The 14,740-nt window shown below is 52.2% G+C and overlaps 3 protein-coding genes across 4 annotated transcripts in view; 1 reads left to right on the top strand and 2 right to left on the bottom strand.

The window, feature by feature from the left end:
* Window positions 1–353: 353 nt before the first annotated feature.
* PAQR6 (progestin and adipoQ receptor family member 6) lies at window positions 354–1,331 on the top strand (the record flags this gene model as incomplete). Its single annotated transcript, XM_008064412.2, is given in 2 exon segments — window positions 354–745; window positions 747–1,331. Coding segments are annotated over 2 exon segments (423 nt in total), but the record flags the coding sequence as incomplete, so codon positions are not given.
* Window positions 1,332–1,568: 237 nt separating this feature from the next.
* On the bottom strand, window positions 1,569–2,423 carry BGLAP (bone gamma-carboxyglutamate protein). Its single transcript, XM_008064411.1, has 4 exons — window positions 2,360–2,423; window positions 2,086–2,124; window positions 1,867–1,936; window positions 1,569–1,698 (listed from the first exon to the last, which is right to left on the bottom strand). Exons 1-4 carry the CDS (start codon window positions 2,421–2,423, stop codon window positions 1,569–1,571), a joined length of 303 nt encoding a protein of 100 aa, XP_008062602.1.
* A 1,725-nt stretch (window positions 2,424–4,148) lies between these two features.
* PMF1 (polyamine modulated factor 1) overlaps window positions 4,149–14,740 on the bottom strand; it is a 33,011-nt gene continuing 22,419 nt past the window's right edge. The window contains exons 2-5 of one of the 2 annotated variants that reach the window (XM_008064408.2): window positions 12,952–13,057; window positions 12,105–12,205; window positions 10,328–10,523; window positions 4,149–4,665 (exon numbers count right to left, since the gene is read on the bottom strand). In XM_008064408.2, the coding sequence (XP_008062599.1) occupies window positions 4,612–4,665; window positions 10,328–10,523; window positions 12,105–12,205; window positions 12,952–13,057 (457 nt within the window). In that variant the 3' untranslated portion in view covers window positions 4,149–4,611. The remainder of the gene's footprint in view (window positions 4,666–10,327; window positions 10,524–12,104; window positions 12,206–12,951; window positions 13,058–14,740) is intronic. The other variant, XM_008064409.2, reaches the window with a different exon arrangement.

The following is a 14,740-nucleotide window of genomic DNA, read 5'->3' as shown; positions in this document are numbered from 1 at the left end:
CTTTGACTACATCGGTGAGCGCATGCCCTGCCTGGCCCGCGGGAAGGGGCGGAGGGAGACAGGCTCCCGGGGCACGGAGGGAACTGGGTAAACAGGGGCCGTTGCTGAGGGTGGAAGCAAATTACAGGAAGAACTTCCCTGTCCTGGAACTACAGAGCATCGCCCCAAGGCTCCAGTCCGTCCCCCACCCTCGTGCCGGGGCCTATGCCCATCACCCCATCCACTCCGTCCAACTCTGGGAGTCAGGGCTTCTTACTTCCAATTTATGGGGAGTAGTGGACCCAGAGGCTGGGGTGACTTGCTCTGGGGCTCAGGGTGTCAGGACGTGCCCGACCTGCCCATCCTCCACACAGGCCACAGCCACCAGCTGTTCCACATCTGTGCAGTGCTGGGCACCCACTTCCAGCTGGAGGCGGTGCTGGCTGACATGGGATCGCGCAGAGCCTGGCTGGCCAGGCAGGAGCCCCCGCTGGGCCTGGCTGGCACGGTGGCCACGCTAGGCTTGGCGGTGGCCGGAAACCTACTCATCATTGCTGCTTTCACAGCCTCCCTGCTTCGAGCCCCTGGCACATGCCCGCTGCTGCAGGGTGGCCCACCGGAGAGGGGCACCCAGGCCAAACGACAGTGAGGCCCCATCCCTGACCCTGCCCTGGAGGGGGCAGAGACCAGGCCCCAGTGCTGGGGAAGAGCCCAGACCTCGGCCTGATAGGGTGGGGGCACACCTGAGCCTGGAACCGAGAGGGGCTGAGGAGGGAGGGCAGAGGAGAGGAGGGGTGACCCGGGGGAACTAGCAGGGCGTGAGAAGGCCTGCAAGGGGGCTCTTGATGGGAGGGGGCACGTGCTGAGGGTCTGAGAGGGGAGAGGCCTGTGTGTCCAGGCACTGCTGCGACCGTGCCCTGTCAGCAGCTGTGGTGGGAGGTGCTGGGGCCCTTTCATCTGGCCCCGTTTCTGGTGCTCCTGGATGTCTCTGCTCATCCCGGGGAAGAACTAACATAACTAACCTAGGCCTGGCCCGAATGCTTGTTAACCAGGCCAGGAGGCCATATGCTTCCCCCGACCCCCAAACCAGGTGGCTTCGGGCTGCCAGCAGCTGTTTGCCTGCAGAGATGAAGTCTGTCTGTCCTGGTCATAACTGTATACTCCAGGTGTCCAGGCTTCTGGGGGTTGGGTCTCTCCAGGTATGTCACAGATGGTTCAGTGGTTGAGGAGGGGGAGGGGGCTGGGCTAGAGGGTAAACCCTAGTTAGACTTTAGGAAGCCACTTTCAATGCTTTCTGGAACAAGGCAGGAACAAATAAATCAATAAACAGACTTTGGGATGCAGTTTCTGAACTGAAGAATGTAAAGCCTCTTCTCCCCCCCACCCACCTAATGCCTCTCTCGCACACTCCACAGACGGACAGACTCACAGGCCACCAATTCCTCTTCTGGAGTTTATTTGGGAACAGCTGGGATGAGGAGGACCCCGCACTCACAGGACAGGGACGCCAGGGTGAGGGCAGGAGACGGGAAGGGGGCCTGGAGAGGGCCCGAGCTAGGATCGCCCACCAGGCCAGCAGGGTAGGTGCTCTAGGCCGTGCCGTAGAAGCGCCGATAGGCCTCCTGGAAGCCGATGTGGTCGGCCAGCTCGTCGCAGTCCGGGTTGAGCTCACACACCTCCCTCTTGGGCTCCAGGGGATCTGGGTAGGGGGCTGGGGCCCTGAGATGCCCAACACAGTGACATCAGCCTCCAGGTGAAATGCCCACCCCTCCTCCCACCGCACACAGGGCTCCAGTGTCCCCCCACGGCAGCCCATAGAGGCCACTCCCTGCTGGCCCCACCCCAGCCACCCGTGAGAGGTGGCCCGGCCAGCTCCACCCCACTTACCCCAGCCACTGATGCAGGTAGCGCCGGGGTCTCTTCACCACCTCGCTGCCCTTCTGCCTGGACACGAAGGCTGTGGGCACAGGGGCAGGGAGGGGTCAGGCAGGACGCAGGCAGGCCTTCCTGCCAGCAGGAGTCGGTGGTGGGGAGGTGGGACTAAGGGGACCAGGTTGAGGAGGTGGGTAGAATGGATCCCCCGCCAGGCCCAAACTATCTTCGTACCTGCACCTTTGCCTGACTCTGCGCTGCTGGGCTTCGCATCTGCAAAGGAAAGGAACACAATTCACCCCTGCTCATCCCAAGGGCCCTCATCTTTCTTCCCCTGTCTCCCTCTACAAGACAGAGTTGGATGGAGCCTGGATGGACAAATGGATGGAGCCTGGTTAGACTGCAGAAGGGACTGCCAGTGGGAGGGGTGAGGAGAAGTGGGGCTATGGCATTTCCTTTCCCCCTCGGTCCCCACTGAAGAACGGCTCGGGTGGAGATGGGGACTCACCTGCCTGGCCAGTGAGGCAGAGCACGGCCAGGGTCAGCAGGACAAGGACAGTGAGGGCCTTCATGGTGTCTGTCAGCGGCTGTGGTCAGGGCTGCTGCTCAAGACTTGGCTGATCCACCCTTCCAGCCTCCAACGCTGTTTATACCCTCTGGGCTGTGCCCAGAGGTGAGGAGGAGCGAGCCTGACTGTGGTGCGGGTGGGTCGTGGGGGAACCCGCCAGGGCTATTTGGGGGTCATCCGCCCAGCTCTGCAGGCCAAACCCCAGAGGATATTGCGGTTGGGAGCTGTGGCTGCTGGGCAGCGGGCCAGAGGGGTGGGAGGGCGCGCCACCATGAGATTGCCAGGCTCTCAGCACGGCCCCTTCCTGGGGGTGGGCCCGGGTCCCCAGCCCCTAGTCAACCTTCCTTGGATACCCCCCTACAGTGTGAGCACTGGCTGGGCTTTAGGGGTATCCAGAGAGGAAGGGGGGTTCAGAGGTCTAAGCAGGTTCCAGCAGAACTGGGCTCCAGCTCTTCACAACCTGTGATTTCTACTGGAGGCTCCACGGGCAGGAGCCAAGCCCCAAGGAGGGAGTGCCTGGCCTGGCCATGCCCTCATTCACCCGGCGAGACACTGAGGGCAGCCAGGTATGGGGGCAGGCCCTGTGCAGGACAGAAAGGGTCAGAGCTGCACAGGCCAAGAGCCAAAAGCCAACAGATGAGGGGCCAGACATGAGTATGGACAGCCTGTCCATCCCTGGGACTGGCAGGTGCACAGGGCACAGGACAGGGAGGCAGGGCACGGGGGTGGGCCCCCTTCCCTGTGCCCCGACAGGTGGGGAGGCAGGACCTGCGAGGAATAGGGAGATGGCGTGCACTCTGGGGCTCTAGGCCTCGGTTCTCCTGCCCTGCAGCCTGCCCGGTGTTAACAACCTTGGGGAGAAACCTCTTGCAGTACCCCCAGAAATGACAGAAAGGCCTGTCCTCCACAGGACAGAGCATCCCAGCCTGAAAACTCCATCCCACACCTAAGAGCTGCCACTGCCTCAGGTCAGCCTGCAGGGAAGGGAGGGGTGCTGGCACCTTCCCTGTATCTGACCTGTGTCCTCTCCCACCCACCCACCCACCAGGGCTGGAGACTGTCAGCCTAGCCTGACAAACAAACAAAACCCTGGAGGGACACTGACCAGGAGGGGGACTGGATGCTTAAATGCCACAGCCCCTCGGTGAACAGGTGTGCTGAGGTACACAGAGCCTGAGCCCAGTTTAAGGGGAGAACGTGGCAAACAGGGGCAACCCTGATGTCTTCCCAGCTGCCCCCAGTGTGCCTCAGACAGACCCAACCAAGCCTCTCTCCAAGGGCTCTGGGTGAGGTCCTCTCCACACCCAGCTCCCTGCCCCCTGGCTCAGAAAGCACCCGTCCCTCCTTGGCTGGCCCTGGCTGGAGAAGAGTGAGGCGGAAGCAGCAAGAAGACGGGGCGCCCAGCTGTTCTGGAGGGCTTGCCGGGCCCTGTGCGCCCCACCCTCTGCAGACGCCGGGAGAGGCCCATCATGAATACTCTCGGGATCAACCCAAGCGACATCAGGAGGGGTAGGCTGGGTTAGACAGAGTGACCCCCGCCCCTTGGCAGCTCCTCCTAGCCAGGGGAACCAGGAGTCCTGGTTTCTGTCAGGGGGTGCCCCTTGCCAGCCCACCCCAGCTGGAGGCTCTGAGAGAACCGCGACCAAGACTTGACCGGAGCCAGCCCTGGGGAATCCTGGAGCAGGGCTTGGCCCAGGAGCAGCCTGGGCAGAGGAAGCATCCTCACAGATTACAGTGTGTGGAGGAAGTTTATTTACAGATGTGGGGAGAACATGGTGAGGGCCCCGGAGCTGGCCAGCAAGGGGGCAATCATCACAGACTGAAAACAGATCCTCAAGCCAGGTCCCAGGGATGGGGGCCAGGACGCGACAGGAAAAGCTGGGGCAGAACTGATCTGGCATAGGAGGAAAGCATACTGTCTGGCTCCCATGGTGGGAGTTGGCCAGGGGTCCTCTAGTCAGAAGGAAACAGGGAGCAATCCAAAGGGTGTAGTGTGTGAGACTAATCCCAAGGGAGCCCCAAAGGCACAGCGGCAGTGGGGCTTGCTCTGGCCTGGTCCTCCAGCAAACAGCACCACTGCTTAGGGACTGGGCACCATTTCAGCTGTTCTCAGAGGCAGCTCGCCAGACCCAGCATTCTCGACCACAGGCCTTTGACCTTGTCTGCCCTCTGCTTCTGGGCCCACCGTCTCCTCACTTGGGCTCCCTCAGCACAGCCACCAGCTCCCTCTGTTCTCTGTGTAGAGCCTAAGATCAATGGGAAAGAACAGATACATAGTGATATGTGAAAACCCAGACCCCCTTCCTCCACTGACACTGGCCCCAGGTCCAGGTGTCCCCAGGACAGCATGCATGGGGACTGTGACTCATGCCACTGGCCCAGCAGGGCACATCAGGATGAAGGCACTTTAGGAAGTCCCCATCACTCAGCAGGCCAGGTTTGTGATGACCTAGGTTGGACCTCACCAGAGCAGAGCTCATCTTCAGCAAGGGCCTCCAGAGGCCCTCTGATCCTATGACCTCACCGGAGTTTTCCAGCAGAGAAACTTTTTTGAATTGCAGTTGGGCTATACGAATGAAAAGTGTGGAAAGAAATCACTCTCTGAAGCTGCCACACAAGGTTCACCACTAAACACTCAATCCGGTGGACTACATCAGATAGTGTGAGTGTCAGCAGCTGGGATGGAGGAGGTGAGGCTACAAGAGGGGGGGTCTCTCCCCTCTGAAAATAGAAACACTGGCCGGGTGCGGTGGCTCACGCCTATAATCCCAGCACTTTGGGAGGCCGAGGTGAGAGGATTGCCTGAGTCCATGGGTTTGAGACCAGCCTGGGCAACTTGACGAGACTCATCTCTACAATAAATAAAAAATTAGCCGGGTGTGGTGGCACACGCCTGTAGTTCCAACTACTTGGAAGGCTGAGGCAAAGGATCGCCTGAGCCCAGCAGGTCAAAGCTGCAGTGACCATAAGCATGCCACTGCACTCCAGCCTGGGCAACAGAGTGAGAGTCCAACTCAAAAAAAAAAAGCAATCTGACAGAACACAGGTAGATGTAAACCCTGGGTAGATATAAACCTTATATGCCTCAGAGAAATTCTAACATTCGTCCTTAAGGGGATGTACAAGAATATTCACCTTGGAATAATTTGGGGATGAGGGAGCTGGAGGCAACCAGGTGTCCATGACAGGAAATGGGTGAGTGGTGGATGTATATCAAGCAGCAGTAAGGAGCTATGAACCACATGCACTTATAGAACACAGCTAGATCTTTGAAATGATGAAAGCTTAAAAAAAAATATGGTAGTTCCGGCTACTTGGAAGGCTGAGGCGAAAGGATTACCAGAGTCCAGCAGGTTGAGGCTGCAGTGGCCAGGAGTGTGCCACTGCACTCCAGCCTGGGCAACAGAGAGAGACTCCAACTCAAAAAAAAAAAAATGTGGCCGGGTGCAGCGGCTCACACCTATAATCCCAGCACTTTTGGAGGCCGAGGTGAGAGGATTGCCTGAGTCCACGGGTTTGAGATCAGTCTGGGCAACACGGAGAGATCTCTTCTCTACAATAAGTCAAGAAATTAGCCGGGCATGGTGGTTCATGCCTGTAGTTCCAGTCACTCGGAAGGCCAAGGCAGAAGGATCACCTAAGTCCAGCAGGTCGAGGCTGCAGTAGCCATAAGAGTACCACTGCACTCCAGCCTGGGTGACAGAGTGAGACTCCAACTCAAAACAAAACAAAACAAAACAAAGCTGGAGGCATCACATCACCCGACTTCAAATTGTACTATAGTAAAAGGCTATAATAACCAAAACAGCATGGTATTGGTATAAAAATAGACACATAGAGCTGGGCATGGTGGCTCACATCTGTAATCCCAGCACTTGGGAGACAGAGGTGAGAGGACTCCCTGAATCCAGAGGTTCGAGAGCAGCCTAGGCAACTTGGTGAGAACTCATCTCTACAATAAATCAAAAAATTAGTTGAGCATGGTGGTGTGCACCTGTGGTTCCAGCCACTTGGAAGATTGAGGCAGAAGGATCACCTAAGCCCAGCAGGTTAAGGTTGTGGTGGCCATGTGTGTGCCACTACACTCCAGCCTGGGTGACAGAGTAAAACTCCAACTCAAAACAAACAAACAAAAGACTACTGCACAGCAAAGGAAACAAAAGAGTGGAGAGACAACTCAATGAATGGGAGAAAATATTTACAAACTGTTCATCCAACAAGGAACTAATATCCAAAATATACAAAGAACTCAAACAACTTAACACACACACACACACACAAAAATCTCATTAACAAGTGGGCAAAGGAAATGAATAGACATTTTTCAAGAGAAGACATACAACTAGCCAACAGGTATATGAAAAAATGCTCAACATCAGGGAAATGCAAATCAAAACCACAACAAGATACCATTCTACCCCAGTTAGAATGGCTATCATTAAAAAGATAAAAACCAGATGCTGGAGAGGATGTGGAAAAAAAGGAACTCTTATACACTGTCGGTAGGAATCTAAATTAGTATATCCTCTATGGAAAACATTATAGAGATTTCTCAAAAAACCAAAAATAGAACTACTATATAATCTAGCAATCCCACTACCGGGTATTTATCCAAAGGAAAATGAATCAGTATATCAAAAAGATATCAGCATTCACATGTTTACTGCAGCACTATTCACAAAAGCCAAGATACAGAATCAACCCAAGGGTTCATCAACAGACAACTGGATAGAGAAATATACCTAATAAAATACTATTTGGCCATAAGAAGGAATGAAATCCTGTCACTTACAGCAACATGGATGGAATCAGAGGTCACTATGTTGAATGAAGTAAGTCAGACACAGAAAGACAAAGATTACACATTCTCACTCAAATGTGAGAGCTAAAAAAGTTGATCTCATGGAGGTAGAAAGTAGAATGCTAGATACCAGAGGCCGCGGGGGAATGAAGAGAGGTACGTTAAAGAATATAAACATGCAGCTTGATGAAAGGTATAAATTCTACTGTTCATCAGTGAAGTAGGACAACTATAGTTAAGGTGCAGTAGCTCACGCCTGTAATCCCAGCCAATCCAGAAGTTGAGATGGAGGGATCTGTTGGGAGCCAACATCTATAGCTACATGACTGAGGCCTATAAAGGTCCATCTGAAAGATTGCCTCTGACAAGCAATACCTATAATATTGGTGTGTGAATAGTAACCAGTGTGCATACATGGCAACAATACTTACAATTTAGGATACAAAACTTTTAAGTAAATCTCAATATGCCTGATGGAAAGTGCACAGCAGAATTGTTTTATATGTCTTTGTCCCTTCTAAGTTGTACTTCTTTCAAGACATTTTTAAACTTCTATTTCTTGGTAGACTGGTCAGTCAGCTTTTGTTCCCAAAAGCAGTTTCTCCTAGAGCTAAGATTAGAAACTAAATTACCATAAATAGTTTTATTGCCCTGCCTCTAGCCAGGCAGAACGTTTGTCTAGTTTTGTTACATGCTGAAACTCTGTTTGCTTCAGCCCAAGGCCATCATCATGGCAACCATACATTTCCTTGTTCAAGAGTATGACAACTACCATAAGATTTATGAAAGAATTAATGGTAAGGTATTAGCCTAATAAGATATAGCATAGTATTAAAGTTCAATCATCAGATTATATAAAAATTAAAGTTTAGATATATGAAACTCATATAAGTCATGGTAAGGTTTTGTAGTTCAAGAATAAGTTTTGAATTAATTGTTATAGAATTACAGGGCACTATGTTGAATCATAATAGGTTGATGGAATAAATAAAAATTAAGTCATTTAAGTAAACTTATAGATTATAGTATAGTGTTGAGTTGATAATATTAATCGTTAAAAAATATTAGGAGTCAGTGAACTTGGATTCAACCTAGAGTTAACTTAGAAAGTTTTTTGTATTAATCAGAGTTTAGAACAAAGAGTATAATATGAATGATTTATTGAACATTGTGGAAAACACTTTGAACAATCCGTATTGAAATTGTGCACCTGTGACCTTAATGTAAGTTTTGTGAAGCACGTCATGCATCATGGAATTGTAATTGTTTGCTTGGAACTTGCAAGTCTCGTGATGGTCTTGTGATGCATAGTTTGTAAAGCGTGATATACATCATGGAATTTGTACGCCCCCAGCAAGTAATTATCACACTGCTGGAGGGTATAGAAAATGGTATATAAGTTGGAAGGAGTCTGAATAAAATTTGGACTCAGTCCTGATCTGACTGATCCCAGAAGAACTGCCTCCGAGTGGTCTCTTCTCGCCGTCTTGACTCTCCGGTGCAGGTCCAACCCCCCTCATAGATCGGAACCCGTCTCCGACAGGGATCACTTGAGACAAGGAGTTTGAGACCAGCATGAGCAACACAGCAAGACACCCATCTCAAAACAAAAACAAAGTAGCTAAAAGAGAGGCCTTGAATTGTTCCCAACACATAGAAATGATAAAGACTCAGAGTGACGGATAGCTCAGATGCCCTGACTCGATCATTCTATGCCTTTAACAAAATCTCACATGTACCTCACAAATATGCAAACTATTCTGTATCAATAAGAAAAAATAAGCCGGGCTCAGTGGCTCAGTCTATAATCTCGCGCCTTGGGAGGCTGAGGTGAGTGGATTGCCTGAGCCCGCTGGTTCGAGACCCACCTGGGCAACTTGGCGAGACCTCATCTCTACAATAAATCAAAAAAATCAGCTGGACGTGGTAGCGCGCGCCTGTAATTCCAGCTACTAGGAAGGCTGAGGCAGAAAGATCACCGGAGCCCAGCAGGTCGAGGCTGCGGTGGCCTGGAGCGGCCACTGCACTCCAGTCTGGGCGACTGAGTGAGACTCCAACTCAAAAAAATAAATAAATAAATAATCCCAGACCGGGCTCGGTGGCTCAGCCTGTAATCCCGCGCCTTTGGGAGGCTGAGGTGAGTGGATTGCCTGAGCCCGCGGGTTCGAGACCCGCCTGAGCAGGCAAGACCTCATCTCTACAATAAAATCAAAAAATTAGCTGGGCGCGGTAGCACGCGCCTGTAATTCCGGCTACTCGGAAGGCTGAGGCGGAAGGATCGCCAGAGCCCAGCAGGTCGCGGCTGCAGTGGCCAGGAGTGGCCACTGCACTCTAGTCTGGGCAACTGAGTGAGACTCCAACTCAAAAAAAAAAAGAAAAAATAGCCAGGCATGGTGGCTCACGCTTGTAATCCCAACATTTTGGGAGACCGAGGCAAAAGGATTATCTGAGCACAGGAGTTTGAGACCAGACTGGACAACACAGCAAAATCTCATCTCTACAAAAATTTTAAAAATTAGCTGGATATGGTGGTGCAGCAACTCAGGAGTCCCAGCAACTCAGAAGGCTGAGACAGAAGCACTGCCTGAGCCAGGAGGTCGAGGCTGCAGTGAGCGGTGATCATGCCACTGCACTCCAGCCTGGGCAACAGAGTGAAACCCTGACAAAAAAAAAGAAAAAAGAAAAAAAAATATTGGGCAACGGTCACATAGAATAGTAGAACGACCATAGGAGACAGGGTTTAACTCCAATTCTGACATGGAGGAGCTATGACCTTGGGCAAGTCACTTGCCTTCTCTGCCTGTGTCCTCACTTGCTGCAGCAGGTGAACACATACCTGTGCCTGGACTTTAGTAAGAGCAGGCCGGCACCAGGGTGAGGAGTGGATTTGGGTGAGATTTCCCTCTGACAGGAGGGGCCTGCCTGCTGAGGTCAGGGAAGAGACTACTGCACACATCCAAGGAGAAGCTGTGAGTGACTGCACCAACAGGTCAGACCTAGACCCTACTCCCTACGGGGCCCCTTATGCTGGATGAAGGAAGCTACCCATCTGGGGTCAGAGGGCCTTTGAGAGAAGGAAGAGAGAGCGGACAGGGCTAGACACTCACCTGCCAGGCCTGCCGCCGGGCCTGGACCTGCCGCTGCAGCTCCTCCACTTGCCTGCGCCCGGCCAGGACAGCATCTGCCAGCTGCTGGTTCTCAGCCTCCTGTTTCCGCACACGGAGCCGCAGGCTCTCCCGTTGCTGCAGGAAGTAGGGTGCCACGGCGCTGTGCAGGTCTTTCTCTGGGATCCCGCTGGGGCGCCTGGAGGACCGCAAGGGAGGGAGAGGGACATGAATGGGAGAAGGTTCTGCTTCCAAACCCCTCAGAGACATTCCCATCTCCAGTCCCCAGTCCAGCTGGCTGCCAAGGTCTCTCCTCCGGCTCCCTTCCCTCCCAAGGGCTTCTGCTGTTGGGAAGGTTCATGGCTGCCCCCAGGGATCTGCCTCTCCCCCTTCTCACTTTGGCCCCTGTCTCAGCCTCCAAATCCCACCCCCACTCTCCTCCTCCCTTCCACATATATATGTATCTCTCTCCTCTAGAACTGCAAGGGATAGAAGTGATTTTTCAGCCCCTGCCTCTGTCCTCGGAGCCATGTGCCATGACCTGCTGGTGGACCCATCCCATCAGACTGTGAGCTGGAGAGACTGGGGGTAGCTCCTGACAGAGGCCCAGACCCCGGGAGGCCCCAGGAAGTGCTGCCTGATCCGAGAAGATAAGAAAAGTTAGGTCTGAGGAGGCAAGAATATATGAGGGGTAGAAGCCACTGGAGGTTCTTCTAAAAAGTATTTTTCAGTTGTAAGGCTTAGTTATCTTAAGAATTAAGTTCACAAAACATAAAAACATTAGCAAGTACAGAAAAGGTATCTCCTCTCTCTGGCCTGCAGCCCTGTTGAAGGAGGAAGCTGAGGAAGGCAGGAGCTCGGGCTGCCGTGGCCTTCATGACCACTGCTCTTCACCCCACATCCCAGCCTCACTTCTCTGCCTTGTGCTTGACATACTAGGCTGCTGGGCCACCCACCGAAACAACAGCCCCAGAAGAGCGGCTATTGCGCCTTTCCTGTTCACCTCTAAGACTCTAGCATCTAAACAGAAGTGAGCATATAATAGGTGCTCCTAAACATTTGTTGAATTAACAAATGAGTAAGAACCAGTTGCCGAGGTGGACGCTGTGGTTCATGCCTATAATCCCAGCACTTTGGGAGGCCGAGGATCATTTGAGGCCAGGAGATTGAGACCAGCCTGGGCAACATAGCCAGACCTCATTTTACAAAAACAAAAACAAAACAAAACAAAACAAAACAAAACAGCAAAGAAAACCCAGTTGCCTGCCAGCCAAAACTACACAGCTTTCCAAACCTCATTGTTCCACATCCTCCCACCCCACTTTCCTTTCTTCCACAGGCCCATCAGGTCCTGATGTAAAAGTGATCTCCCGAGGCAGGCTTCCCCGGTCAGCCTCAAACCACTTTCCCCCAAGTCCCTGGACCACACACACCTGCCCTAGAGCTCTCCTTCCCTGGAGGGAACTCCAAAGTTCAACTGTTTTTGGTTACTACTCGGTGTCTGTCCTTTCTCAGGGGCCATGAGTCCAGAGTCTCACGTAGGTCTGTCTCTTTTCTTACTTTTTATTTTAGAGACAGGGTCTTGTGTTGCCCAGGCTGTTCTCCAATGCTTGGCTTCAAACGAGCCTCCTACCTTAGCCTCCCGAGTAGCTGAGATTACAAGTGCAAGTCAAAGCGCCGGGTGTGGGTTGGTCTTAAAGAGCCTTCCTCAATAAGCTGAACTTCCGCCTCTCCGTGTGCCTTCCTCTCCTACCCCATCTCACCCCACCCCTGCTCTCACCAGGCTGGCTCTTGCCGGTCTTTGCCTTCTTCCACAATTTCATCCAAGGCATTCAGAACAGCTTCTAGGTTCCCCTCCTCTTTGATTTCAGAGATTTCCTCCTGAATAGAGAGGAGAGAGCTGAAGTGGCACTAGCCCAGTCCATAGTAGAAATATGCAAAATTGCTAACACAACTTAATAAGATTTTGGCTAACTTCTATTCTATGTCTTTAAATTTTTCCAAACATTCCAACTTTTCTACAACACGTGGCTTTATAATTAAGGAAATAAAATATAAAATGGGAAACAAAAAGAGCCTTCAACAAGCCTCTCCCCACCCACCATCTCTGAATGCTACAGCCTCGCTGTCGTTCCCATGCCCAGGGCACGTTCTGCTGATACTGCGCATAGCAGGACCACCCTGGATGCAACAGCCTGGAAGCTTAGTGACGTCACAGCCCCTAAAGACACGCATGGAATTGTGTCCTTTTTTGTAGCCCTGGTAGCATTCAGTGCCACCGAATTCAGTCAGTTTGTGAAATGCCTTCTCTGTGCCAGGCATCACACCAGGAGCTGGAGTTACAAAAAGACTGAGACCCCTCCCTGCCCTCGCTGCGCCTAGAAGTCTAGTGAGCAGACAACACAGAAGCATGTAACTACATAACCTAGAAACATGTCACCGCAATAGCAGACAGTAAGAGAAGGGGGCATCTGAGACCCCCACATCGTCTGGAGGGGAAGGAAGATTGACACTGCAGCCTGCTGGGCACTGAGGATGGTTCTAGGGACTGAAGAGACAACAGGCAGTGGGGGAGCTGCTGCCCTCAGGGGAATGATGGCCTGTTGACGGAACCCCAGTCAACTCACCTGGATAGATGTCTGCAGCTGAGTTATAAACTTGTCATAGATCCGCTTTGTCACCTCAGGCTGCAACTGGTAGAAGCGCTTGTAGCAGTCAGTGAATCTCTGATAACTGGCAGGAAGAAGAAAGGCAGAGGTGGGAAGTCACACACATAGCCAGCTGCCTGGGCACCTCCACTGCTCAGCACAGGACTCTTAAGCTCTGTTCACGTCACAGTCCTGGTTAAATACAGTGGATGCAAATTTCACCTGCAGTGCGAGTCACTGAGAATGGCTCAGCCCTGCCAGCACCCCATCAGTGTCCCTACTTCCTCTCAGGAGAGCCCCAGTTGAGTCAAGTGTTTACTCATTAGAGATCACTCTCCTCCATACCCCCATGTCTAACAGCTCCCAGGTGAGGTTGATGGTGCCAGCCTGGGGACCACAATTTGAGAAGCTTTGATCATTTCGTCCCCTTGCAGGGCCTGGATTAGGACAGGGCATGGGGCCTCTGGGAATGACGGCCTTACCCACAAAAGAGCTGCACAGGAAGCATCTGGCAGCCTTTTCTGAGGACATGACTATATCCAGGTGACACCTCCAGCTACTACCAAGCGTGGGCACCCTGGCCTGAAGGCAGAGCTTACACCAAGCTGCAGCCACCTTACTTTGGGGCTTCCTGTCACATGTGGTAAAACATTTATCTTGCGCCAGGCACAGTGGCTCAAGCCTGTAATCCCAGCACTTTGGGAGGCAGAGGCAAGAGGACTGCCTGAGCTCAGGGACTCAAGACCAGCCTGAGAGCATCATGGCGAGACCTCGTCTCCACAATAAATCAAAAAAATTAGCCAGGTGTAGTGGCACATGCCTGTGGTTCTAGCTACTTGAAAGGCTGAGGCAGAAGGATCATCTGAGCCCAGGAAGTCGAGGTTGCGGTGGCCGTGAGCATACCACTAGCCTCCAGCCTTCGTGACAGAGTGAGACTCCAACTCAAAAAAAAAAAAAAAAAAAAAAAAAAAAAATGTATCTTACTGTTCAAGCCTGACTTAAAATCAGGTCTCTACTGTTAGCAGCTGAGAGCTCCTCCCTACAACATCCCTTGTAGCTGGAGGATCAAAGGGACCCAGCATATTCCCAGCGGCTTATTACTCTTGGACAAAGAAACTCAAACAAACTAAAGGGACTCACTTGGCTGTTTTCTTTCCCTTTCCGGGTTTTCTTGCCTCTCTCTGCCCACTCTCTCAGGCCCTTTCCCTTCAACAAATATTCACTGAGTCCCTGCTATATGGTGGCTGCCCACCAGGATCTAGGTATCCAGAAGTGAGACTGACATGGCCCTTCTGGAGCTGCCGGTAGAAAGAGAGATGGCAGCAGATGCAGAAACTCACATGAATGTGGCAGTCTTCACTTATAAAGGGTGGTTTATTTTTATTTTTTTAGTCCAATCCTCCCTCTGTCTTCCAGGCTGAAGTGCAGTGGCACAATCGTGGCTCACTGCACCCTCAAACTCCTGGGCTCAAGCAATCCCCCCTTCTCAGCCTCCTGAGTAGCTAGGACTATAGGCACTCACCCCTACACCCAAATTTTTTGTGTGGTAGAGATGAGGTCTCACTATATTGCCCAAGCTGGTCTTGAACTACTGGGCCCAAGCAAGCCTCTCATCTTGGCCTCCCAAAGTATTGGGATTACAGGTGTGAGCCACCACACCCAGCCGAGAGTGGTTTAAAGAAAAGGGCCAAGCCGGGCTCGGTGGCTCAGCCTGTAATCCTGTGCTTTGGGAGGCTGAGGTGAGTGGATTGCCTGAGCTCACGGGTTC

This window comes from Carlito syrichta, unplaced genomic scaffold, assembly GCF_000164805.1.
Source record: "Carlito syrichta isolate Samal-C Ts95f unplaced genomic scaffold, Tarsius_syrichta-2.0.1 Scaffold307330, whole genome shotgun sequence".
Taxonomy (NCBI): domain Eukaryota; kingdom Metazoa; phylum Chordata; class Mammalia; order Primates; family Tarsiidae; genus Carlito; species Carlito syrichta.
Note: the sequence above shows the minus strand (reverse complement) of the source record. Positions and strands in the feature narration are given on the sequence as shown.